Below are 27,218 nucleotides of genomic sequence, written 5' to 3'. Positions count from 1 at the left end.
CAAATTTGCTATATTAAGCTATATTGATTCCCACAAATGATATCACGAAGAAGAACAGAGAAAAAAATGATGTGTAGTATGATTTTTTAAAGGACAATGCAGTTAAATAACCATACAGCACTTGATCTGGGGAAATTAGACAACTAACGATCTGTACAAAATGCTCATTGGGATATCAAGCAATGAAGTATGAATATATAAAATGAGACCAGTCAGTTTTATGAAAAATAAAAATTAAAATTCAAAAGACAAGTTATTTAACAATGGCTGAGAAAGTTGACATTATGCACCTTGTTAGATTCTTTTGCAAGTTTCTTTTTAAGTCAAAATAAATAAATAAATATTATAAATAAACAGTTAAAAAGAACCGAAAAATAGTGCAGAGACAAAAGATATAGAATGCCGCAAACAATCAATGTCTTAAATATAATGAATAGTTTATCGTAAGCAAAGGAACAATTTCAAAGTCAAGTCATGGTATTTTTTAAAGAAAATTCGATCTAAAATATTCGTATTGTTTACTGTTAATATGTATGTAAAGGACACAACAATAATAGTCAATGCTGATTGAATAAAACGTTAAAAAGGATATGCTGCTTAGAGAAGACTTCAGAGATGTAAAAAACGACGAATTATGAACTCTGAAAGAAACTTTTTTGGAGTGTGTTTTAGGTTATTTTCTTAAAAAATATATTTTATATACTATATTTATTTGTTAATAATATATTTTAATCCATTATATAACTATTTTATTTATTTTGAGGCAATATTAATCAAAAAACAAGGTAAAAGGCAAAAATTAACCATTTTTAGCCCAATTTTTCACTTTTTTCAAGATGGCGGCCAAAATATTAAAAACTTTAACTTGGTGTATTAGACAAAGTTGTTAGAAATTTAATTATCTTTCATATGATACCAAGTTTGTTGAAATCGGTAAAGAATTACGCTCAAAAATGCAAAAAACGCGAAAAAATGTCATAATCCGCGAACCCGCGAATTTCAATCGCGGATTTACCGAGCTAAACATCAAAATTTTTTCGCGGGAAAAGTATTTTTGGAAATGACTATTCCATCCACAACTTTTCCACACCCGACGTTTTTAAATTTCCGAAATTTTCATTTTTCGACACACCCTAATAATTAAACTATTACGTGTGGTCGATTTTGGAACATCCTTCTCTATGCAATGCTATTTTAGTTTCTTCAGCAGAGGACACCATTGAGCGTGAAGAAAAAAATATTCATGTTTCATCATAAAAAAGCTGCAATATGAGCCCGTATCGTCCGTATATTTTTTCTTTTAATTGCAAAATCACATAAAAACTCACCATGAAAAAATGTAGGTGATGGTTGAAATTGTGAAAAGAATTTAATGTATTAATTTTCACAATCTATAGGTATATTTAAAATAAAATGTTTTATTTGCACAATTAAATTTGTAGCTGATCTCTTGGAAAAATGATCCCACTTTCATTCAACCTACCTAATCAAATTTGTTCAATATAATTTTGCCCGCATTAATTGTGCTTAAAAACAACCTTTTAAGGTGCTTAACTCCATCAATCTTCGTTGCGAATCAATGAATATTTAAATAGCTATTATAGATACCCAAATTATGGATGATTTTTCGCATTTTCTCTTGTAATTCCGTTCAATGCACCATTTGGGTTTGAAACTCTCAAATTGCACTACATCGAAGTGGAATTTTGCTGATCCACATTGAGTGCAAAGGAGATAACGCACGTCAATGGAAATAAACAACTACCATTTATGCTTTGTACTTTCCCAAATGCGCATTTCCAATCCACCGAAATCTCAACTTCTCACTGAATTTATTCCAATTACACGATGAAGAAACCCTCAATTAACAGAAGCAACTATATGGTGTGTCTTTTTGCGCTTTAATTAAGGAATTTCTTGGGAAACTGATGACTTAAGTAACACCTTTCGTTTCATTTATATAATTACAATCTGTAATGCATAGGGAATAGGAAGTACCTTTTTTTCTGTATGGAGGAACCTACAGATTGGATTTTTTATGCGATGACTATTTTCTTTAATTGGCTTCGTACGGAAGTATAGAATTCTTTTAGAATTTTATCCAGAATAAGAATTAGAAGTTCTTTGAGATGAATTATTATAGATTTAAAAAAAAAGAATTCGATTCTACTTTTGTCTATCAATTTTTTGCATTAGAAATAAAATTTATTTAAAAACTCTTTTCAAAAGTTCAAAAAAAAAACAAATTTTTGACGAGAAATGAAATTTAAGTTAGGAGTCCACCTTCAGCAGGAGCCAGGAAAGACCAATCCCCAAAGACAGTGTTGAGTAGGGCAAAATAAGACCATGAAGCTTGTATTAGTTTAGAGAAACTCTTTAGGGACACTTCCCAAAACTTTACTGCAATGATCTTCTGCGGCTTCTGACTGTTATGTATGATGTGAAGAATCATTTTGCGGAATTTTTGTGTTGATTCATACCAAAGGCAATTGTAGGCTGCATCGCTGATACATAAGCTCTGAAAATAGATGAGAATTTAAGCTTTCTTTTGATAGATTTAACATTAAGACAAACTCACATTATTAATCAATTCCTGTCCATACCAGCAGAGGATAAAAATCTGAGACATTAGTGTTAAGAACATCATGACGAATCTTATTTTCCCCAAACCTGGTTGCATAACAAATAAAAATCCATCAACGCACATATTGAATGAGCTCGCGGTGAAATTGAAGAAGATAACTTCATTGAATAAACTTCCCAAAACGTTGGTGAGCTCAATTAATTTCTGTTGCTTCACAATGCACTCTTTGAGGATTTTTTCACAAATTTCTGGGCTTGAATTTGCTTCTGGTACAACGGATGTTATAACTTTTTCTTGCAAAACTTTAAAATGCATACAAATGTGGCAAATAATGATGCAAAACATGGTGTCGAAGCAAATTGAAGAAGCACTCGCTACGTGAGATCCGTAGATGAGATAGGTGTAGACGAATGGATATTCAAAGGATCCTGGATGTGAGTACTGAAGCCACGTATTGAAGGGTACGAGAAATTTCAAATTTCCCGTTGATAAGTACCTAATGGCCATTGTAAGGACAGGACTGAGATTTACAGTGATGTAGCTTGCAAAGGAAATGTAGACATAGTGAGACATCCACCAGGTATTATTCCTCATATATCCTTCGACAATATCCTCATTCTCGCTCTCATCTCTTGCATCGGGCCAGTTGTCGTCGAACCATTTCAAAAGTTTCTCAATTTTATCTTTGTGAAAGACCACAACTACCGTCTTCAGCATGGCTGATATGAAGTACATTCCAATGAAAAGTTGTGTTAGAATTTCCCAGATACTTATGGCATTCCTTGGTTTAAGAACAATATACAGGAAAAGATCAATTGTAGTTGTTATTCCACATAAAAGTGATAGAAAAAGCCACAAAGTTATCAAATTCTTCCGTAGTCCTGTTTCTCTGATATTCCGCATCAAGAAGAGTCCTAGAAAATTCAAGAATTTACAATTAAGGGGTCGATTCTGATAAAAATATTTTCTTTTCTTTTCAAACAACTTGAAAGTTGTTCTAAAATTTTGCCACTTAATGCTTTTAAATCATTCTATTGTCGTTCTGTAACAGAAATACAAAGAATGTTGTTCCAGAAATTAGTTAGAAGGATCTTTGTTTTTTTCAAAAATATTTTCAAAAACTTTTCCCAAAAATCTCTAAAAATTCTTGTAACTGACGAATTGTGAGAAAAGAAAAAGATAATGGCAGAAACTATTCCATAAGTCATAAATTTTGCCTTAAAACTGTTCACTTGTCACGCTCTTATTTGAATTTTATTTTCTTTTAGTCGTGATAGCTGACGAATTGTGACGATAGAAATGAAAAGATTTTTATCAGAATCTACCCCTAAATTCTTCCTTTTCACTTTATATTTCACTAACCGATTGTACTGTAGAGAAATTGAATAAAGGAAATGGTTTCCTTGAAGGAAAGAATCCTCTTGGTCATTTTGTTTGAAGAAATTGATAACTTGGGAAGGACAAAAGAGACTGTGTGGCTCTTGAAATAATGCTCAAGCATTTATAGGTAATTTTCTTACGTTGTCTGAGTTATATTTTTATCAAATTACTACCTTCAAAAGAAGCTCACCAATCCTTTAAATCAATTCAAATGCCGTATTGGTAGAGTTAGAATAAAATATTAAACTATTTTTATTGGGCCAATTGTGCGTTGTTATGGTTTAACCGTTTACTTTCCACAGGTGATCTTCTATGTAGAAATATTGAGGAGTTTATTCTAAATTTAAAGCTCCGCGTGCCTTTCAATCGATTTATTTTACAGGAAACATTTCAGGAGGAAGGCCATACTGAAATTAACAGGAAAATGAAATAAAACAACATTCCCTATTGTCATCGTAATTGCCACCCTCTGAAGCAATTTAAATCAATTTAATTACTCAATTTTTTTTGATATTTGTGTTGTGTCTGGTGCCCACGAGAAAAGGATATTGACCACGATATATAATTATTGAAGGAAGCGTTTATTTAACCAAAACTTGCCTCACCATAATTTGTAAATTAATCTCTTAATTTGCTGGATTTTGCTGGCATTTTCAGACCCTCAATAAATCCATGGTGTTGAGCAGCTCATACCAGAGATACTTCTTTAATGAAAAAAATCCCCTAAATTCTTTGCATTTGTAAATAGCACAACAGTACCATCCACGTGGATGAAAACATCTGGTGGTCTTGTCTCAATCTGTGGCGGAATAAATTAATTTAATGCCAAAAGGCACATATAAGAATGTATGAAGATGACTGAAGTCTTGACTAACTTGTGGGGTGGTGAAGTGGAATTCCTTTTGCATGGGAAAAAAAGAAGATATTTTCATGGAATGAATTGGTGGAATGTGTCAATTAAAAGTGACCTCAATATTCATGCGGTGCCTCCTGCCCATGAAAGTGTAAAAAAATAAAGTCTTATATTTCTGCAACATATGCTGCATGAGAGTAAAACCATCATTAACAATTCAATGGCGTATCCCCGGTGAGAAGTGCAAGAAAATCTATCTCAGTGGTGTTGTGTAAACAGTGGGGATTATGTTTGAGCAAGAGTCTGAGAGACAATTGAAGAATTCCGCCTTTCATGGCTCAATGTTATGTTGTGGCAAATCTCTGTGTATATGTTGGGGGATATGCGATGAAAGAGAAGACAGCCCATCATATTTCTCTTGGTGCTCAAAGGGAGACTCAAAGTCGTGGAGACGTGCATTTTATATAGCATTTGAGTCCAAAATAGTATCCGTGACATCGACAGAATTAGCATATAATGGATTCTCGAGGCTCCACATGGACTTTTCTTATGGGGAGTTCATCTCTTTTTAGCTGTGATTCTTTTTTTCTTTATTTCCCTCCATCTCTGCCCACCATCCTTTTCAATTCTCTCACTCTGTGTGTGTGTGTATGCCGAGATGATGATTTCTTTTGAATGATTGTTCTCCTCTTGCTGTGCAAGGAATTATGATTTGTACGCCCAGGGGTGGGAGAACTTCATGCAATTTTGTTTTAATTTTAAAGTCTGGAATCTCTAGAAATTATAGAGACTATAAGACCAGGAATTCCGATTATCAAAGCAGAATTTTCTTGTCAACAAACGTCTCCTGTTTTCTGTTAAAGAATTCTTGCTAATGCTTTTGAAGTAACCTACAGAACTTCTTAAAAGAAAAACTGTATTAATAAACATCTGACTAAGAATTCTTCTGTCCAGAAAAATGCACAAAGTATTCTCCTAGAAATTAGAAAAAAATTTTTTCAAAAAATATCAAAGAAAACTTCTAAGACAGTGGGAATATAAGGTCTTCTGTTTGGTTAATTCTGTAAAGATTAACCCAGAAGAAGCAGAAAATTCTGAAAAGATTTTCTCAAGACTTCGGGAAAATTGCCTGGAAGTTACAAAAATATCGAGTCTTGTTCAAGAATTTTGAAGATGATTTTCTCAAGAAACAGAGAAGATATTCAAAAATTCTTGAGAAGTCTTTTTGAAGAAATTGTAGTCTTTTTAGAAAATTCTATAAGACTCTCCCAAAAAAAAACTAAGAACATTTCTGTCTAGAAAATTCTCTAAAGATTTTCTCGAAAGACTAGAAAAATTTTACCCAAAAAAATTCTATGAAGACTTGCTCAAGAAACTAAGAAAATCTCTGTCAAGAAATTCCACAAATATCTAGAATACAAAATTAAGAACAGTTCTGATCAAAGAAAAGTAATAAATTTTAAATTAAATAAATTTGCTCATCACCATCTATCTTACCTTCACAGAGTAGACAAAGTCTTAAAGCTCATGAGATGAAATTGATATTGATCTCAAAATGTTCATCATCCTTTTCAACATGCTGTACATACATAAGCTGGTTAACAGTTACCTTCAAGGGAATTCTCTTGAGAGAGAGAACATAATTTAGGAACAGTCAACATGACTTTTCTAACGCATTCCTCGAATGAAACTAAAAAAAAATCAACGCAATTGATGGCGGAAGCTGGCAAAATTTTTCTCATATTGATTGATGTAAATTTTCTTGCGTATATCTCGCGTTGTCAATTAGGAATGGTTCGCATGTGAGGATTGAGTTTTGCAAAAGAAAACCAATTGTATTGGGGAGTACAATTGATGTCTTGATCTTATGCTTGGAATTAATACCAATCTCCAATCGGAATCTTTAATTAAATTTGCATTTACATCGATTTTATCTTCAACATAAATTGATGGAAAGAAAAAACACCAGCAGCTGAACATGGTGCAAAAGAACCGCACGAAAATTTTTATGTGGCAATATATGCGGTATAATACACTTAGAAAACCCGGAAAAGAACTCACGCTAGGCGTTTGATGAAGAAGAACGTGCTTGGGAAAATTTTTATGTATTTTTTTTTGTATGAAAGTTCTTTTTTTATTATTTAAAACTTTAAAAGTGATTTTTCTTCAATCTTAGCATGATCATCTTCTTACCATCTTCTTGATCTTCTTTAGAAGTATTGTTATATGAAGATTTTTGGGAAGACTGTGTGAGTGATGATTATTATCAGACAGTGGCGCTTCATTGAAAGCAAGATGATGATCAAAAAAATCTTTTTTTCTCGATCGCCGCACAGAAGTGATCTCGCGGGAGACAATACGGTGTGAAAGAAAATGATGAAGATGAATGAGCAGGTTTTGCCGGCTTGTAATCAAAATCGATTAAATTGTCACAATAAGTTTGACGAAAGGGCCGCGATCGCCACATGATCATCACCCACCCATCGATCATGCTTTTAATTATTTATTCACGGCACGAGATTACCATCTCACGGTGCCTACACCTTGATCATGGTCACGCACTGGAATGCGCGTAGCTTTTGCGTACCTACATGTTCTTTTTTTTCTCTCTTTATGCTCTCTTCATGCACAATTTCCCGCCAATTCGCGCGACATTGCTTCCAGCAATTGAGGACGCGATCGCGGTGATCATTTGAGCGGGGAAAATGTTTAACCAAAAACTTTCTTGTGCATGGCTATGATGCAAACATGCACCGCGCAGAGGCCAGTGTGTGTAAAATGCAAATCCGATTAGTCAAAGGAATGCCTATATGATTATATCTTTGGCATCAGCAATTAAAAGAAAAAAAAACAGTGGGATGGTGTTAAGAGGTGCGTGAAGAAAAAAAGATTTCTTTAAAAAATGCGTGGTTTCATTTGAATAGAAAATCAAAAGATGTTTTTTTTTGTACATGAATGACTGTGGAATTTGGAAGAATAAAATCCAATATGGAACAATTAGTGGCATCAATCAAGTGCGTACCTATACACACTTAATTTCGGAAAGATCGATAAAAGCAAAAGCAAACAAACAGGCAATTAAACTTCATTAACAAACTTGGGCAGTCAACACGCTCAAAATGGGCATTCGTGCCCTCAAAGAAAATTCCATGAGAATGTCATTTCCATATATTGGAGGTGCGATTAATTTGGGTTAAGTTCCACCGGTGCGCGGCTACTTTAGTCGTCACTTTATGATCACCTCAATGGTGGACACTCTTCCTGCTCACCAGTTATTTTTATCTCAATTTATTGTCGCTTTCTTTTGAATAATCTTTTATGATCCGCCCAATGACTGTTTCAACCTTCATCCAAAATTTATATTTCTCTCTCTTCTGGTTTTGTATACGTATTAAGATTTTTTTGGATTGAAAACATAAAGGAAAGATAAGGCGAGGTTTTTGGTTAAGGAACAAATTCTAGGGTAGTTTTGTTAAATTAGGATTATCCTTTCTTTATTTTTTAACAAAATCAAGTTTTCGAAGTCCCTGAGAAAATCTAGTTATGTCTCTGAGTTTTCTAGATGAACGTGGATACGTTTCTAATAATTTCTAGGCAGAAATCTAACTGTTTTGATTGATGGTTTTGCTTAGAAATCTACGTTTCTGAACTTATCAGACACAGATCTTATCCAGTTTCTGAATGTTCTTAGCTAATATCTAGTCACAATTCTGAATTTTAAGGTCATGATATTCTAGCTATATTCCTGATTACTTTTTGAAAAGAGCATTTCTGATTTTTTTGAAAAGAAATCTTTTTACTTCTTAAGATTCATAAACAAAATCTAAAATTTTCACATTAATAAGTAAATCTTATTTCTTATGCACAATAGGCCCACATGGGCCGCAGTGCACAGGAGATGAAAGTCTCCGGACCCCATTTAACGTAACGTTAACGTAAATCTTATTTCTTAGATTTCTGAATAGGGACTGAACCATAATTTCTGAGCTTCCAGGAATTTTCGCTATTCTCAGTATCATAAGAACCGTATTGTACTAGGAATTCTTTGAATTATTAGTTAAGATAGTTCAAGAGCTAATTTCTTTTAATTCAAAGAGCTCCGTACCGTATAGTTTTCAGACTTCTAAGCTAATCTCAATGTAAGCAAGCAAATGAGGAAAAACTATCTTTTAATCATTAATTTGTGAAGGATTCATGCACAAAAATGCGGTTGATTTGAAATTAATGAGTATATGATGTAGGTTGTTTGAATATCTTGATTGAAATGATGAAAATGAGCCCACCTAGCTAATTGAGGTGTACCACAACATAATCTATGCAAATGCATAAAGAAATTCACGTCATTTGCATATTAAGTGCACCATTCTAGAGGTGATAAGTAGCATGTAATGGATATAGAAATTAGTTCAAGTCATTCGGTCTTTCGAGATATCATTTTGTCATATGCACAGATATCGAGTCCATCTCAAAATACTACTTGCTCAATCAATAACTTCCACTAATGACACTTTAACTAACTGATTAGTGCTGCAATGTTGGGGTTGTATTTAATTCCATCAACTTTGTATCATTTTGCGATAATTTCTTTACCTCTCTACCTGTGAGATTTACAATTTCCCGCACAAATGTACCTTCTGAAGGTGTTCCCCGCGCAAGTATAGAAGAAGAACACGGAAGCAGAATGGGTGAAAGTTAGGAGATTCTTGTTTATTGAGAAATCTCCGATAAAATGCGCAGATTTGTTGACAGGAGGTACTGAATGATAAACGAGGTATTTAATTATGGATAATTACAACACAATTTATACACCTCTCCATCAACATAATTTAGTTGTCAAAGCGCGCAATCTCGAAAGACTTGCGCATTGCATTAGACGACAAACCCGCAGCTATTATTTTTTTCTCCTTTTGATGCTTTCATATCTTTCTCTTCTAAAAGGCACGTGAGGGTGATGCGAGTAAGAAAAAAAGATCTTCACATAAAATTTAAACATAAAACCTCTCAAATGAGTAAAATAACCATTTTGTGGGCTCTCTGAGGAAAATTGATTTTTCTGTCGTAACTCTCAAACCACATGTACCGCGTGTTTGAATCTCAATTAAACCAACCGAAGATTGAGTATTTTTTGTGTCAATGCGTAATTTGCATATATCGACACAAAAATGGGAAAACACTACAGTTAATGGTGGAGGTTGTAAAAAGGTGCTTATGCTAATTTTTTTCTTGTTACACTCTATCGGCGAAATCTTGGTGCACAGTTGGTGGTTTTAATATTTTGACGCAATTATGGAAGCATATTTTCATCAGCATAATTTGCTTTCTTTGAGTTGAAATTTAAAAGGTTTGTAGGCCTGATGAAGGAGTAATAAGTCTTCGGAATGTAATAGAAAAATATAACATTATAAAGCTCTATCATAGATGGCGTCTGATGTGATAATAAAAACGTTACAAAAACGTCTCAATAACGTAAAAAAATTACAACCTTTACAACATGTCTCTGTATTTCCACACAGAACTGTATATAGCTCTTGGGGTAATCTCAAATTTTACGCACAGGGGATCGAGACATTTGGAGAGACGTTCTGTACCAAAAAAAAAAAACAATTTTAACCATGGAATAATGCTAAAATATCCGAAGATTATATTCATTAAATATTTTTTATGGCCACCAGAATAGGAGAAAATTAGGTGTGCTCCGTTCTCTGACTCTCACATATAGCAATGCCTTCGCCCCCAAACCCCGTGCATCCTAATGCCTGCGGATGGGTGTTTTGTGAGTGAAAAGAGACGCTGAAATTCTTTAGTGACCAGTAGTCATTTTCTCGGAGATTTATCTCGTACATACAAGAAATGGTGGAAGAAGTAAAAAGTCAAATAACGCAACTGATCATTAAATAGACTTTAAATTTCTTATTTGTACAATTTGTACAGACATGCGGCGGAGGGAAATTGTAAATTGAAGGAAGGTGAAATGAAAATGGTATTTGCATAAAATGTTGATGCCAAAAGGAGAAAAAGGTAGCGTGAGTTTTGTGGAATAATAAGCGTGGTGTGGATGCGAAAAGTAACACTTTTGCGTGGTTAAACATACTTCAAATTCTTCGTGACGAAGTTGTAAGAAAATTGGTCATTATTGAGAATCTATCCCATGTAAATTATCTTTCATCATTTCACTAGTGTATGCACCAGTGGTGGTTACTTTACGAAGGGTTTTACTAAAAGTTTTGCTACAGTTTTAGAAAAAAACATAAATTTCTCGAATTTAGATTCATTTGTTGCTTACTGCTGAGTTAGAATAGATGGGGAAGAAGTTAGAATAGTATAGACGGGACTGTACGGAGAAAGATGCAAATGCGTCTTATTAGTTTTTCTCTTATTATGTGGAAGATAGGTATAAACATTTAGCTGTGTTTCTTTCAGACACAGCTTTTTTGTACTGTCTCTAGCACTTTTGCCTCATCTTCTTTTCTTACTATTTATATTAGGAAATTCTTAATGTATCTAAGAAGCATATGCAGCATGATTGTTTTTCTACTTTAAAATTGAAAGCAGAACTTGCAATAACTTACAGAACAACCTTCAGCTATGTATATACGATACAAAAGTCTTGGAAGAAAAGCTCCGCACCTTAATCACTGTAAAACCGATAGTTTGTTCGTCTTGCACTATAACACGGAAATACTTGAAGTTTATTTTTCTTCTTTAAACAATTTTCATGTACACTGTATAACTCATCGAATAAGCTTGAGGTATGTTGGAAAATTAGATGCTTATCGTACCACGATCCATTGACTTTCTTCTTTCTCACTTTAATTGAGATATTGTTTTGAGAGGTTCTCTTTTTTTTTTAATTAATTTTCGTATGGGTTTAGAACCTTTTCTTCTTTCAATTCTCCGTGACTTTGATGGATGGGTAATTTAAATAATTTCAATTTGTCTAAGAAGGAAGTCAATTAATACATCATTTTCTTCTATGGTCAGTGTGTGGAAAAAAAATCTCCGCCAAGGTTCAATGATCTTATGGTGCGCACAATGGACTATTGAGGTAGTTTTTGGGGAAGAGAAGTGGCCAAATTTAGTGCTTTTTTATCTGTGAAATGGCAAAACCTCAAAGTAGCTCCATTTCGAACAATACGATAGAGAGATGCTGTGCGAGGCCACAAGGAACAATATCGCAGGCTTTTATAGCCTGATCCACGAGGTTCGTGGTTTGTGCAAAGTTGAGCTATTTTGGAATCTTTTTTTGATTTTTTCGCTGTTAATTAGTTTTTATGATTAATACCAGCTTTCGTTAGCATTTAAATGGACAATTTACAGAGAAGAAGAAGAAAAAAGACGGATGTCTTGAAAGCTAGCGGAAGCATCATACCAGAGATTCCTTAAGCATTTCTCTGTGCAAATCTTCGCTTCGGTTAAACCTTTTTCAAAGCTCTCTCGGTAAAACCATAATTCTCATAAGATGTTATGTTATTTTTTCCCAATATATTCATTGTATTGAGACACACAAAGGTGAGGAAGATGCTTTAAATGTATAAATCAATTTGTTCCATTAACGGTTCACAAGTCTTTTCACCCAAAAGATGCAGAATTATGTATATAAAAAAATTACTCAATGAGATGTTTTTTGCGATGTTACCTGCCAAGAAAAATCATTGTTCATAGGAGGGAAAATCCACTGTGCAATGAAGAAGTGTGTGAATAATTTAATTGCTACACTGAGAGAAAGGGTCGATTTTTGTGAGAGTTGACTTTTTTTTAAATATAATTTCAATTGAACATTTAATTCGATATGATGTGGGTTCAATTTTCAGGTTTACTTTTCTAATTTCACGTTTTTTTTTAAATTTTATCTTTAAATTTCTGGCTAAAATTGTAAAATTACAACTGAATATTTAAAATTCTTGTGGATCTTTAAGGAAAAGTAAATAGAGCAGTGGGTTATGCAACATATTAGCTTCCTTAAAGTCCTCGGATCGAATGACGACTTGAGTTATTTTTTTATCTTGCTTTTTATTTTTTCTAGTAAAATTTTAATTTATTCATTAAATCTATAGTCTTTTAAATACCCTTTATAGCTTATTCGTTGAATGATATTTAAAGAAAACAAGAAAACAATTTAAAAAAAGTCTTCTCAAGCCAATTCTAATGGTTCAATTCAAATTAATTCTTCTTGAGACGAAAATCTCTGAAGATTCTAGAAGATTTCTAGTACAATTACTATCTTTCAACGTTGCAAAAAACGCATCTTTCTCTTTTTTTTCAGTGTTCTCAAGCATATCGCTCTGATGAATTGTCGAAGAGACGAAGATTGTAACAATTTCATTTGCACACACATTTTGTCAGTTACGATAATTGTTTCAATGCACGGTAGAGACCGAAGTTAGTCGAGTTGAAGTCGCGACTAGTGACTAGTCGATGGATTTTCTTGAGTCGTCGTCGTTGATCAATTTTGTCGACTAGTCGTAGTTAGAAATACAGCAATCAAAATTCAATATTATTTTAATTATTTTTAGTACAACTCCGATTCTTTATAATTAACACAAGTTCATCTTTTTAAAGTAAATGTTTCGCAATACAATTAGACTGATTTCTGCAATCTTAAGAAATTCAAGGTGAAATTCACTAAAAGTAAATCTGTCATAAAAAACTCAATTCAAACTCAAAAATCTTTTTTTGTACCTAAATAACCAGGATTTTGTCTGCCGACAAAATCCAGAATATCTTAATATAACCTGGATTTTGTCTGCCGACAAAATCCAGAATATCTTATTATAACCAGGATTTTGTCTGCCGACAAAATCCAGAATATTTTATTATAACCAGGATTTTGTCTGCCGACAAAATCCAGAATATCTTAATATAACCTGGATTTTGTCTGCCGATAAAATCCAGAATATCTTATTATAACCAGGATTTTGTCTGCAGACAAAATCCAGAATATCTTATTATAACCAGGATTTTGTCTGCCGACAAAATCCAGAATATCTTATTATAACCAGGATTTTGTCTGCCGACAAAATCCAGAATATCTTATTATAACCAGGATTTTGTCTGCCGACAAAATCCAGACTATCTTATTATAACCAGGATTTTGTCTGCCGACAAAATCCAGAATATCTTATTATAACCAGGATTTTGTCTGCCGACAAAATCCAGAATATCTTATTATAACCAGGATTTTGTCTGCCGACAAAATCCAGAATATCTTAATATAACCAGGATTTTGTCTGCCGACAAAATCCAGAATATCTTATTATAACCAGGATTTTGTCTGCCGACAAAATCCAGACTATCTTATTATAACCAGGATTTTGTCTGCCGACAAAATCCAGAATATCTTATTATAACCAGGATTTTGTCTGCCGACAAAATCCAGAATATCTTATTATAACCAGGATTTTGTCTGCCGACAAAATCCAGAATATCTTAATATAACCAGGATTTTGTCTGCCGACAAAATCCAGAATATCTTATTATAACCAGGATTTTGTCTGCAGACAAAATCCAGAATATCTTATTATAACCAGGATTTTGTCTGCCGACAAAATCCAGAATATCTTATTATAACCAGGATTTTGTCTGCCGACAAAATCCAGAATATCTTATTATAACCAGGATTTTGTCTGCCGACAAAATCCAGAATATCTTATTATAACCAGGATTTTGTCTGCCGACAAAATCCAGAATATCTTATTATAACCAGGATTTTGTCTGCCGACAAAATCCAGAATATCTTAATATAACCAGGATTTTGTCTGCCGACAAAATCCAGACTATCTTATTATAACCAGGATTTTGTCTGCCGACAAAATCCAGAATATCTTATTATAACCAGGATTTTGTCTGCCGACAAAATCCAGAATATCTTATTATAACCAGGATTTTGTCTGCCGACAAAATCCAGAATATCTTATTATAACCAGGATTTTGTCTGCCGACAAAATCCAGAATATCTTAATATAACCAGGATTTTGTCTGCCGACAAAATCCAGATTATCTTAATATAACCAGGATTTGGTCTGCCGACAAAATCCAGAATATCTTATTATAACCAGGATTTTGTCTGCCGACAAAATCCAGAATATCTTATTATAACCAGGATTTTGTCTGCCGACAAAATCCAGAATATCTTATTATAACCAGGATTTTGTCTGCCGACAAAATCCAGAATATCTTATTATAACCAGGATTTTGTCTGCAGACAAAATCCAGAATATCTTATTATAACCAGGATTTTGTCTGCCGACAAAATCCAGAATATCTTTTTATAACCAGGATTTTGTCTGCCGACAAAATCCAGAATATCTTATTATTTTTATTCTTTTTTTTTTAATTATGCGAAATTTGATTGTTTCATCGAATAACTCTTCCCATACAAAATTTGGTACTCCTTAATTTGGCTAAAAGCATATTAAATAAATATTATGATCATACTCATTCTTTCAGAAATATATTTTTTATTAAAAGCTTCCTTATGAGCTTCATTGTAACTCTCTTCGGAGTTTTGTGCAAATTTAAGAAAAACCTATTTCTAGAGCTTTCAGAGCTTCATTATGCCATTCTCTAGGGTAAAAAAAATAGAATCCAAAAAAAGCTCCTGAACATTCCAAAAAAAATGTGATAAAAAAAAAACAAATTAAACATTTAAATTAATTGAAAATTCTTAATACTGCCTCAAAAGTATTGAATTTTTCGCAAAATAAGAAAATTCTTGCCGTGAAATGAGCTCAATAGACCTCTTGATACACTCAAAGAAGTATATATTGACTACTTTAGAACACAAAAATAATGTTTAAAATGAAACTGATGGCCCCTACAACATATCAAAATTTCAGCCCTCTAGCTATAATAGCGGCTGAGATATAGCGAAAACAAAATTTTGAGGTTATTCAAAATGGCGGACGGGGGGGTGGGGGGGTGGATTTGACCTCATAATCGGATGTCTTCCAGTCGATATTTAAACTTTGCCGTTTACCGCAAGTCTCTATCTATCACCGTTCTCTTGCAATTTAGCGTTAGGTTCCGGCCGGCCGGACGGACGGACGGCCGGAAAATTTTTTTTTGGCGCATACGTTTTTTGGAATGTGGGGACCCTAATTCGTGCTCATCCCAAGTTTGAGCCCGATCTGACGACTTTCGATTTTGCTCGGTACACAAAAGCTGTGTCTGAAAGAAACACAGCTAAAATATTTAATTATAAACTTTATGCTCTGTATAAAAAATTTTGTGTAATTTTCCTCTATAAGTCGACTAAGTCGTTGAGTCGTCGTCGACTTATGCTCGACTGACTAACTCGACTTAGTCGTCGAAGTCGATGCAAACTTTGCATCAAGTCGTCGTCGACGAAAAGTCCATCGACTTCGGTCTCTAATGCACGGTGTCTCAGGGGTTCTGCGGGAATGTGTGTGAGAAAATTTAGCATTGGATGAAAGAAGGTGGAAAAAATGCGCGTGAAATGGCGGGGAAAGCACGCAAGATAAGTGAAAAGTGTGGCAGTAAATAATAATTTCCCATTGGGGCAACTTTATCAGCAACAAAAAAAAACTTGCTACACATTTTGTAAAAGTTGATGTGAATTTAATATTGAGAATACATTGAGGTGTATATGTACGTTATTTAATTAGCATTTTGCGATGGAAGCTGGATAAAGTAATATTGATGATTCCACGACATATTGGCAGGTTTTTAGCATCTCATATTGGTCTCTTTAGTAGGTTACGATGGCATCTGCGTGATTTTTCATCTCCCAAGTGGCTGGGGAGAGACGCTATCGGATAAATGTTGACATGCTAGTGCTACTCAGAGGTGTTAATAGTAATTTAATAATAAATATTCCACTCCAATGCCTTTTCCATCAGCTTAATCCTTATGTGACATTGCAATCTAAATTGCTCCCCATTTGAGGTTTTAATATTGAAATCGCATTCATAAATTCATCAAGCACTTTTCTTATCATTTTGCCACCGTTCACGAGGCATGTGAGACCACTTCCCATGGTTTGCTTGTAAAGAAATTTATTGTTAATCTACTGTGTGCAAGATGTTGCGTGAATAACTCCAATTGGAGTATGTACCCCATTTGAACAATTTTCCAGCAATTGCATCCAAAGTTGTCTTTTCTCATGATTAAAACTGTTTAACCTTTTTTTTTCTTCTCTGCAAAGAAGTTCATATTGAGTTATTTTCTGCTTGTTTAGAGATAATTCTATGGGGATGTTGTGTCGAAAATTATATATTAACAATAAGTCATCAACTTTGTCTTCTTGAGTCGACAGGTGATCCATATGGGAACTGAAACTCAATTACATCGTCTGTCTTGCAGTCTTGCATCTTAAATTTTTTTCTCCTGCTATATTGCAACCGTTCTGTGACACTGAATATGGGATAATTTGTTATTAAGTCAGGGAAGCTTTTAGCTAACCTATTGACCGGGGAAATGTTTTAAAATTAACTCCAGCAACCTTTAATATGGTTTAGTAATTTTTTTCTTCATAAACTTCGATTCCTTAAACCCTTTTTTTAATCCATATTTAGCCTAAGTACGTTTAATAAAAAAATCAATTTGTTTCCTTAAAACATTTCCTTTGAAAAATTTTCCTACTTTCTCGCTGTTTAAGGCAAACCTTTATTTTATGATTATATTCAGCACAAACATCCAAATTTCCATTTGAAAAATAATCCGTCTTTTAGGTGAAAGTCTTTTTGTGGTTAATCACGTTTAAAGAAACTCCAAAAATGCATTTTAGCTCCAATCTGTAGAAATTAAACTTTACAAAATGAATGGAATTACCATTAAATAATGTCAGCAAAAAGTTACGCAACACCCTAAAAAGTTTATACATAACAATTAATACAAAGCATTCATCTTTGGTCTTCTTTTCTCAAACCCGCAAATGGAGGAAACATCAATTTCCATATACTTTGGGGATTTGTTGTATGGCAATGTATCACCTAATTTGAATTTAATTTTGTTACACAATCCCATACAACAATTTTCTCCTCATTTAATTTTATAGCCTCAACTCATTGTCTTTTTTTCTTCTTCTTCGTCTTTTCACAGAAATGCAGAATGGGTCTTCACGAGGGCCACGGGAGGATCGACTTCTTCCCAACAGTAAGACGCAGGTAAAAATCGCATAATTATTCTAACTGAACTAAAATTTACTATATAGCAAGAGGTATTTGTTAATTGTAGCAGCAGGGAAATTTTCCCGCCTCTTTTCACGGTGTAGAAAGAGACTTGAATGTTGGTTTTTTGGGTAGATATCGCGAACTCTGAGAGAAGAGTTTTGTTATTTTAAATTCTTATGTTTCGTATGAACGGAAAAGAGGATGACGCTGCAGAGAGACATTAGCCTCAATTAGAAGAAGGCAGAGGAAAAGGTTGACTTACACAATGTCCGCAGCAATCAGATTGTAATTAAAATGAATTAAATTAATGAATCATCAGTGTCTGAAATGAATTCGTATGAATTAAATTTTTTACCAATTTAAATATATTTTTTTTTACATTTTATTTCGATTTAGGGCAATCAAGTACAGGGAAATTTTCCACTTTGAACAACCTTATAATATTAATTTCATACGCTTTAAAAGCTTAATGATGGCAAGAAGGCGATTATTTAGCAATTTCCCTCTAAATTATTCATGTAATTAATTAAAATGTGGGTATGCAATTTCACAAGTAAAGTATAAACCATACTATTTTAAAGTGCTTTCACTTAATGACCAATGAAGATCGAAGTGTACACTACACCAGAAAGGTTGCAAATTGTACAAAAGATTCTTGTCGATATTGCACAATTTTTGCGGCATTTTTGCTACTTCGTGCTCAAAAAGGTCACAAATTAAAGTTGAGAGTTAATATGAGGGCGATTTGTTCCATTTAGGTAACATTATATACACAGCGAAAGTTTAGAAGCAACAAAAAACAATTAAAATGAGTTTTATGTGGGCGTTTTTGGGCGGAAATTGTATGCAATGTTTAGTAAAAATTGCTTACGCCACAGGGTTGAAGGGGGAAATGAGAAGGTTTGTTGTGAGCTTGTTAGTAGCAAAGTGAGAAGGAATTTAGTATGCAATTAACACGTAGATCAAATAGTTCAATCGGTTCAATCAAAGGTGATTGCATCGAAATCACAGCGTGTTTATCAAATATGTTAATGACTTCTGCGCAACATTCTAGAATTTCATTGAGTCAATCAGTCATTCAAAGAAGCCTCATCACAGTTGGGGGGATGTGAATGAAAGAACGTTCCTTTGGTATGGAAAAAAAGGTTTTTTAATTAACTTGTTAGTCTTGTTGGGCATTTAATAGGGAGGGATTATCCAAAGAAAGATAGGATGTAAGAAAACTTGAAGGTAATAAATGATTAACAGAATGGAATTACAAAGTATGATGATAGTTTGATATGTGTCTTGGATAAATCTTCGTTAAATCTAACGTTAAAATTCACTTGAAAGTATTTCGTATAAGTTTATTTTTTTTTAAATTCCTTCATGTTTAATTTTCTATTAAATTGATTAAATAAAATCCTTCATTTTTTTTAAACATATTTTTTACCGAGTGCACTCACCACCGTCTTAGCGCTGACTACTAACTTTCCGGGCAAATTTGCAGAAAAATCGCATCAATCACTTTATGTTTGACACCGAATTTTTATTTCCTAATAATAATTTATTGAAAAAAAAGAAACAATCTTAGAAATTTTATCGCTTATATGGAATTTAAAAAGTCTTCGTTAAGTTTTCCCAAGAAATTAAATAATTATAAGTGTCTTTGCTATTACACTCATTATATTTTCTTCCATTTTCAATCGATTTTCTCACCTATATGAGATGATTAAAAAAAAATGCAGCATTGGCATTTTTTCATCTCTTTCCCAGAGCTACAGCTCTACTCAATGAATAAAATACCGACACGATCGATACAGAAACCTTCGCGAGACACGCGTAACAAGAAAGAATCTCACCGGTTGATCTTGGGGAGATGCCGATGGTAAAGGAACCGGACAGGATTCCTCTTCCCTTTACTCTTGTTTGCCGTCGCCATGCTGTATCATGTATATACCTACATATATACAAAACATGGACATGCTGTAAATCATTGAGTTGTATAGTTGATGCTAAAAGTTTCCGTTAAGCGCTAATAATAATAATAACAATGTAAATTCTTGCTGTGCACTCACTTTTTTTTCGCATTGCGTCCACCGTGTCTTTTTCTATGTGTACCAACACGCACTTTGCTGGCGCTCAAAGATGGAGGATAAAAGGGTATAAACAAGAAGACGATGATGCCGATTGTGATCAAGTACATTGAGGAGGTCAATAAAAATTAACGTGCACCGTATGGGGAGAAGAACGTTCAATTTGGCGACCATTAAATCCTAATAAATCATTCCCACTGACACGATACGAAAATTGGTGTCCGTGGGGACTGTTGCAGGCGCTTTTTTGACGAAAAATATAACAAAATAAACACTCCACATTTCGCACGAGATCACTGTGGTTCGTGGAGGGATACAGGGGGGCGAAGATGCGAGATTTTGGAGGACGTGCAATGAAAATTAATGGTGGTGCAAATACCTCAAGGAGTTTCTTGTGCACATGGAGGTACAACTTGACGAAATCATTTTGTGTCTCCGCTTTGGTATTTTGTCGTATGTTAGGTATTTATTATTTCATCTTTTGTTCTTCCCGTCCTCAAAATGAAAATGAGTCAATTATGTGACATTGTCTAACGCACCTTCCTATCTCACGTATTAAAGAGGTGCCACGATGAAGATATAGAGAAATTAATTCGTTATTAGACAATAAATTCTCTTTTAAACATTTTCATAAACAATGGAATTATTTTAATGTCTATAAAGTATGTACAATTATTTCTCACACTTGATATTATATTACTTTACAACTTATAAAAGCGATTTGAAGCATTTGAAGTAAAAAAAATATTATATTGGTGTATTTGCTAAAACTTAACGAAAGAATATCAATTGAGCTTCTGGTTATTTTTTCTCTTATTTACCGGAAATTAAATGAATGAACTTTTTTGAACTAATAGATTATTTAACTATAAAAATTAAACATAAAACATACATACCTAAACATTATTAAAAATGACGAAAAAATCATTATGAAATGTGTCTTGACTAAAAACTCAACGAAAATTCTTTTTTTCTAGCAATAGTACTATCCCAGTCTCCTCTATAAAATATTCAACATATTTATCTTCCCATTAAATAAAACAAAGCGGCAAATAAAATATATAACTCCCCACTCAAGAGCTGAAAAAAATTAATTTCAATAAGATGACTGCTTAATTTTATTCAGAAAATAAAGTGAAATATATCAATGGGAAGATAAATAGCGGCTTGTCTTCCTCTCAAATTTCCATTTGATGACACTCTCACCTACACACAAAAAGTGTTGTGACAGGGGGGAGATAGAAAAAAAGGCGAGTTTTTAGCATAAATTTGCATGAAACATGAATTGATTGCACGAGACATTTTCAAGATGACTTTCGCGTAAGAAAATTTTCACCTTCCCCCCGTAATACTTGAGTTGGAAGAGAGATTGTCTGGATGGCTTTTTTGTGTTGGTCTTAGCTCAAAACCAGTCTCCTTCTTGACCCAAATCTGACCCTCTTGCAATTTTATTGTTGCACATAGTCATAAAGTTCGTGGTTTACCATTGCGAGTCGCGACGTATTGTGTGCGACAGTCGTAGGCGAAAGGAGCAGCAGTTGTGTCCCAAAAAAGCAGGCACGTGTGCAAATGAGAACAAGAACGGCGACTTAGAATGATTCTTTTTAATTATTCTTTTTTTTTCTTTGCGATAAAATTAAATTTTTTTTCTGTATTGTGACTCATAATTAATTGATGTGTTTTTGTGTAAGAAAAAAGCGATTTTTTGCTGTTTTTTTGCCATTTGAAAATTTTATTTTATTTATTTTTAGCACTTTGATTTATTTGCTGCGTTTTTAACCCAAATATGTCCATGAGTTTATTTATTTTTTTAGTCTGGTTTCAAAATTGTCTATTAAAGTCAATTCTTAACCAAAATTCCTAAAATATTTTTCAGAAATTTCTAAAGCTTTTCCTTTAAGCGAATCCTTTCAATTATTATGAAAATATTTTTAAAAGTATTTTTATGCATTGAAAGTCCATAAATATGATTTTCGGAGTGTACTATATACAACGGGAAAATCTGAGTTAAATTAAATGGTAGACAGGAAAAACCTTTAAATGTAATTCCGAACTTATATTAAAATTAAACTAAAGTCTAAAGTCTGATCTAAAAAGAATTATAAACTTAATTTAAAACTTGTTTACTATCTTGAATGAATGAGTAATTACAAGTCTTTCTAATTTTAAAAACAAACAAACAAAAATAACTATAAAAATCAGCGGCGTGTGTTTGCCTCCAACTTCTTGATGAAAAATTGAAAATGTAATAATTTTATGGAACCTTGAAATTTAAATGTTTATGTAGGTAGCTATTTTTTACTTCTTTTCAAATTATTTCAAATGCGCTATTCTTACAATAGATTGATCTTTGAACATAATTAAACTAACGGGTAGTTCCTAGAAGATAAAAACATTAGGTACTTCCTTTGAATTCCATGTAGATAATTTTGTTTAAGAAAAAGTTAAATACTTCCCAGTTAAGCAAAAAATGTTAACCCAACAACAAAAGTCTTTACCTTAAAAACCAATGCAAGATTTATTTTTAGTTTTTAATGTTTTTCATCATTTTCATGAAATGCCGTAAACAGTTTAAAATTATCTAAAGAAATTAATTTAAAAGCTATATTCATCTGTTTTTTTGTAAACAATTCACAATCTTATTTATCCGTATTTGGTTACGTTTTTAGAATTTAGAACGTTTCTATTGCATTTTTATTCTTTGAAAATACATATTTGGGTTCATTAAAAAGTGTTTTTGTTACGTACGAGCAATATTTGATACAGGGAGAAATTCAGAATGATATTTTTGTCGAATTTCCCACATTTAAGTTCTTCACTCTCTGTATGAATGATTAAAACGTATTATTAATTTAAAAAAAAAAAACAGAAGTAAAAATTTTCTTGCTTCTCACACCTGCAAACCTGAATGAACAAAAGTAATTTTAATTATAATTAAATATCTTTTTTTTTCATTTAGCAACAGTTTAATAGGCAAAACATAAATATATAAAATAAAAAGCATTTAAATGTTCTTGCAGTTTAATTTTTAGACGTAGTTTTACTAATCTGGTATTTCCGTTAAGCGAAAACGCAAATTTTCCATTGGGTAACCAAAGGGAAGATATTCTTTTGTCAAGTATTCTTCCTTCAATTCAATATGGTATTTCCTTAGAAGATAGGTGAGAAGAACTTCAATTTCCACTTCAACCATCCTCTTTCCAATGCACATGCGTCTACCGTAGCCAAAAGGTAGGGTCAGGAATGGATTAATTTTCTCGTCTCTATTCTTTCTAATCCATCTCTCGGGTTTAAATGATTCTGGATCTGCAAAGTTTTTCTCTTCAAGACTCGCTAAGTTGGTATTCATGCAGATGAAAGTCTAGAATGGAAAGATTATTTTAAATTTGGTTAAGATCGGTATATTGGGTTCTTAACTTACATTTTTAGGAATTTGGTAGCCTTTAATTGTGATATTTTCACCAGTTTGACGGAATACCCCGCTAAAGTAGGGAAGGAGCCTCAAGCTTTCCTTGAGTGCTAACTTTGTATAAGTCAAATTAGAGAGTTTTTCCGCACTTAGCGGAGCATTCTTTCCAGGGAAATTTCTCTGAATTTCTTCCCGAATTAGTTGCTGCTTATCCTGATTTTTAGCAATGGCATACAAGAAGCCAGTCATGATGAAAGCTGTCTGAAAGAAAGCGTAATTTTAATTTCTTTTTTCTAAAACTTCCTTGAAAAAAAAATTAACAAGTCTTACTGTCTCTAGGCCTGCAATTATTGAATCTTGAAGTATAACAAGCGAAATATTAGGATCAATGTCCATAATCTTTGCCAGCATACACCTCTCATATCCATCAAGAGGTTTTTTCTGCAAATTTTTCATTGCTTCTTCAATTATTTCGTACGTAAATCTAGAAATTAATGAAAAATCAATATTAGGTGTGTTTGCTTTATCATTTTTATGGTATATAGCTAATCATACTGGTATGCAATGTCCTGATTGTTCACATGCTTCTGAAATGTTGGAGTCCAAATGTACTTCCATGGGGATGGTCGTTGATTTAGTTTATAAATTTCTGTGAAGAATTGATCAACAAAATTCATAACTTTCTCCAATTTTTCATATTTCCCTTCTGTATAACCCATTCGTAGTCCAACAAGGATGTAGACAACCGTTTCCATTGACCATAATCTAAGATGAGTCATTAAATCTCCATCCAATATATTGTTAGTGTCTCTTTTACTGTCAATTCTATAAATATTTTTTTAAAAAAATTCTTAGAAAATTGAATTTTTCCTTTGAAAACTTTCACAGAAAAAGCCAACATACAATTTCATAAAATCCTTTGCTACTTCATCTACGTGAGGCCAGTATAAGTTTCGAATATTCGTATTCAGGAAGAGTGGATTGGATTTTTGACGGAAAAAACTCCAATCTGGTCCACTTTGGGTAATTAATCCCGATCCATGTTTAAATTTTTCCGGGCGATAGACCTTTCGGTAGTAGTCCACGGATTCCATAACATCTCGCATGGGGTATTTTCCTTCAGTTCGAAAGACTTTTTCAAAATCATTCGGATCAGTTAGGAAGATCATATCCTTAGTGCCGAGAAATCCAGGAATTTTGTAGATATATCCATATTCACGGAAACAATTCCTTTGAATTTCCACAAAAGATTTTTTATAGTACTTTCCACGTGGGAAAAGGCTAAAAAGGTATTCTAAGCGGGAAATTCCTGGGATTTCCTTGTATGGTTTAGCCAAATTCCACTCGGTGCTCACATTACTTTCATTCACATCGTATGGACACAAAACTTTAGTACAGAACTCCTTAGGCAGCACTAATGGCAACTTGAATAAACTTAACTTCCGAGCTACAAGCATGATGATTTTCACGATAGAACTGATTAAAATCTCAGACGTGAGCTCCTTTTATTCTATCCCAACTTCCGGATTTTTTTTAATTAACAAAAATCTTTAAGTAAATATTTTTTTTTTGCTTAATTGTTTTATATTGCTTTAATAGAGCAATCAGAATTCTAGTTCGTAAAACTGTGAGAGAGTATTGTAATTAATATCGACACAGTATTCAAATAATTCAACCTATTCGTAGGATTCACAATTAAGTTTAGCTTAAGTTTTTAAGTCAGGCTTTTAGTTTTTAGAATAGGTATACTTCAGTTTCTTTTAAGGTCAAGCTTTTATGGCCTTATGAAAATGCACTATTGACCTTAAAAATATCTCTTACCTATCTTAAAAAACTAAGCCTAGCCTAAAAAGACAAAGACGTAGCTTTTAATCTTTTAAACGTGGTTTTAGATACTTAAGACGAACTTAGAAGAGAATTGACCCAAACGTTAAAACATTAAAAGTCTGACTTTAAAAAACTTAAGACCGGCCTAGAGGAACAGATTAAGTTGGATTTAGTAGTGAATTTAACCTAAGAACTATACCGCGAAAACTTCTACCATTCGTCCCTCATTAGTGATACAAATAGCTTTTTTTCCACATTCAATTAAATTTTCTTATAAATCAGGGAAACTAAAGTTTCAAAAGAAAATTTATGAGACTTTAAAAATTTATTATTTGCATGTGATATCAATGCTAAGGTATTTCTTTTCCTAGAACTCTTGCAAAAAATTCGTTCATCTCAATGAAACTGTGATAGTTTTTGGAGTAAATGTAGTTAATGCTTTCTTTGAAATTAGTAACACAATGTTGAATCATAACCGTTTGCAGACTTGGAAAAACGTTTAGAGCCTTACTGAATAAGAAACTATAATTTACGAGCAATTTTCCCCGATTTCTTATTCAACGTGAACCAAAGTCCAGTTTTATCTGTAAAAATTCCGAAAGTTCCTTCATGTTTTTACAACATAAAATTAAATTATTATTAGGTACCGTGACTTTTGAAATGTTTCATTAAAACATTGTTTTTCTTTAAGGAAATATTTAAAGCTTTTATTATTTGTCTGTAACTTTTTCCACAAATTCTTTTTTTTTCGCTAAATGTGAAGCTAAAATATTCTTCAATTTTTCAAAATGTCTTCTAAAACTCAGTTTATTTGCGCAAAAAGCGTATTAATGATATTAATACAAAATTCTATAAATTAAAGCTCCCTCTTTTTATTGTTATTGGCTTTAAAAATATTTTTCTCTTTCAAGAGAAAAAAGGTTAAAATTCTTTTTCTTTTATGAATTAGCCTCAAGACATTCTTGGTGCATTGGAAAAGATCATCCGATCGGGACAATCGATGATCTTGGATGGTGAAGATGCTTTGTGTTGCATCGTGATCATTTAATTCAACCTTCTCTACACAAAGATATAGTCTCAATTTCTCTCCTCAAGCTCACATTTTCTCCGTATAAGTTGGATGAGTTCCTTTGTAGCATTAAAGTTTTGCCCTGCAACAATGCGATCATACGTGATCGACAATTCAAGCGACCTTGTGGCGAATCTTCATGTGGAGTTTTCTTGCAACAATGTATTCTGGATTCTGTGAAAATTGCATGCGAAACGCACGAGGATCATACTGAAAGTTTTACTCCCAAAAAGTGATCTTCGCTCCGTGGATCTCCCAGTGAATGGGGGAACTGCATCAGTGATCTAATGGTACAATCTAGTGGAGTCTTTTCGCGCAAGTTTTTGCAATCATTTTGCGTTTTTTTTTGTCTTTTAGAGTCTTATGCTTATAAATATTAAAAAGCGGGCCCGTTGGGCGATCAAGTGAGCGTTTGTGACCCTGGGACGTGTCTAGAATTTCATGGATTTGTGTGTGCACAGGAAAATGTGTACAACGAAGGTGGATGATTATGTGATCGCAACGTGCTCATCTTTATGGATTTCTCAATCTTGATTAGTTTATGTTTTACCTTCCCTCCTTTCTTCTTCATTTTCTCCATCTCACCGCATGAATCTCTCTCTCCCAACTCTGGTCATGATGAGGGAGACCACAGCCAACGGTTGAAGGCAAATAACGCGCGAAGAAAGAATTATTACATTGTCATTTTCATCTTTTAGTTCTCTCTGTGTGTATACCTCGTTTAAGTCCACAAGATGTTCGTGGGACTCTCTTCCTCATGTCGCATATTATTATCATTTTGAAGTTTTATTTTGTGAATTTATTGAGAAAGATGAGAGAACTCAGGACAAGAGACAACCCCGTCAGAACATTTTGTTCCGCATTTTATTAAATGATGAATTTTTGCTCATC

The 27,218-nt window shown here is 33.2% G+C and overlaps 2 protein-coding genes across 2 annotated transcripts; both read right to left on the bottom strand.

Moving 5' to 3' along the window:
* Positions 1-2,266: 2,266 nt before the first annotated feature.
* LOC129794471 (odorant receptor 4-like) lies at positions 2,267-4,013 on the bottom strand. The gene is made up of 3 exons (XM_055835223.1): positions 3,947-4,013; positions 2,579-3,498; positions 2,267-2,518 (listed from the first exon to the last, which is right to left on the bottom strand). The coding sequence occupies exons 1-3, from the start codon at positions 4,011-4,013 to the stop codon at positions 2,267-2,269; spliced, it is 1,239 nt and encodes a 412-aa protein (XP_055691198.1).
* A 19,052-nt stretch (positions 4,014-23,065) lies between these two features.
* Positions 23,066-24,600, bottom strand: LOC129794470 (probable cytochrome P450 12b2, mitochondrial). The gene is made up of 5 exons (XM_055835222.1): positions 24,335-24,600; positions 23,987-24,196; positions 23,762-23,915; positions 23,444-23,692; positions 23,066-23,383 (listed from the first exon to the last, which is right to left on the bottom strand). The coding sequence occupies exons 1-5, from the start codon at positions 24,598-24,600 to the stop codon at positions 23,066-23,068; spliced, it is 1,197 nt and encodes a 398-aa protein (XP_055691197.1).
* Positions 24,601-27,218: the final 2,618 nt, after the last annotated feature.

The sequence above is a fragment of the Lutzomyia longipalpis genome, chromosome 4, assembly GCF_024334085.1.
Source record: "Lutzomyia longipalpis isolate SR_M1_2022 chromosome 4, ASM2433408v1".
Lineage (NCBI taxonomy): Eukaryota > Metazoa > Arthropoda > Insecta > Diptera > Psychodidae > Lutzomyia > Lutzomyia longipalpis.
Note: the sequence above shows the minus strand (reverse complement) of the source record. Positions and strands in the feature narration are given on the sequence as shown.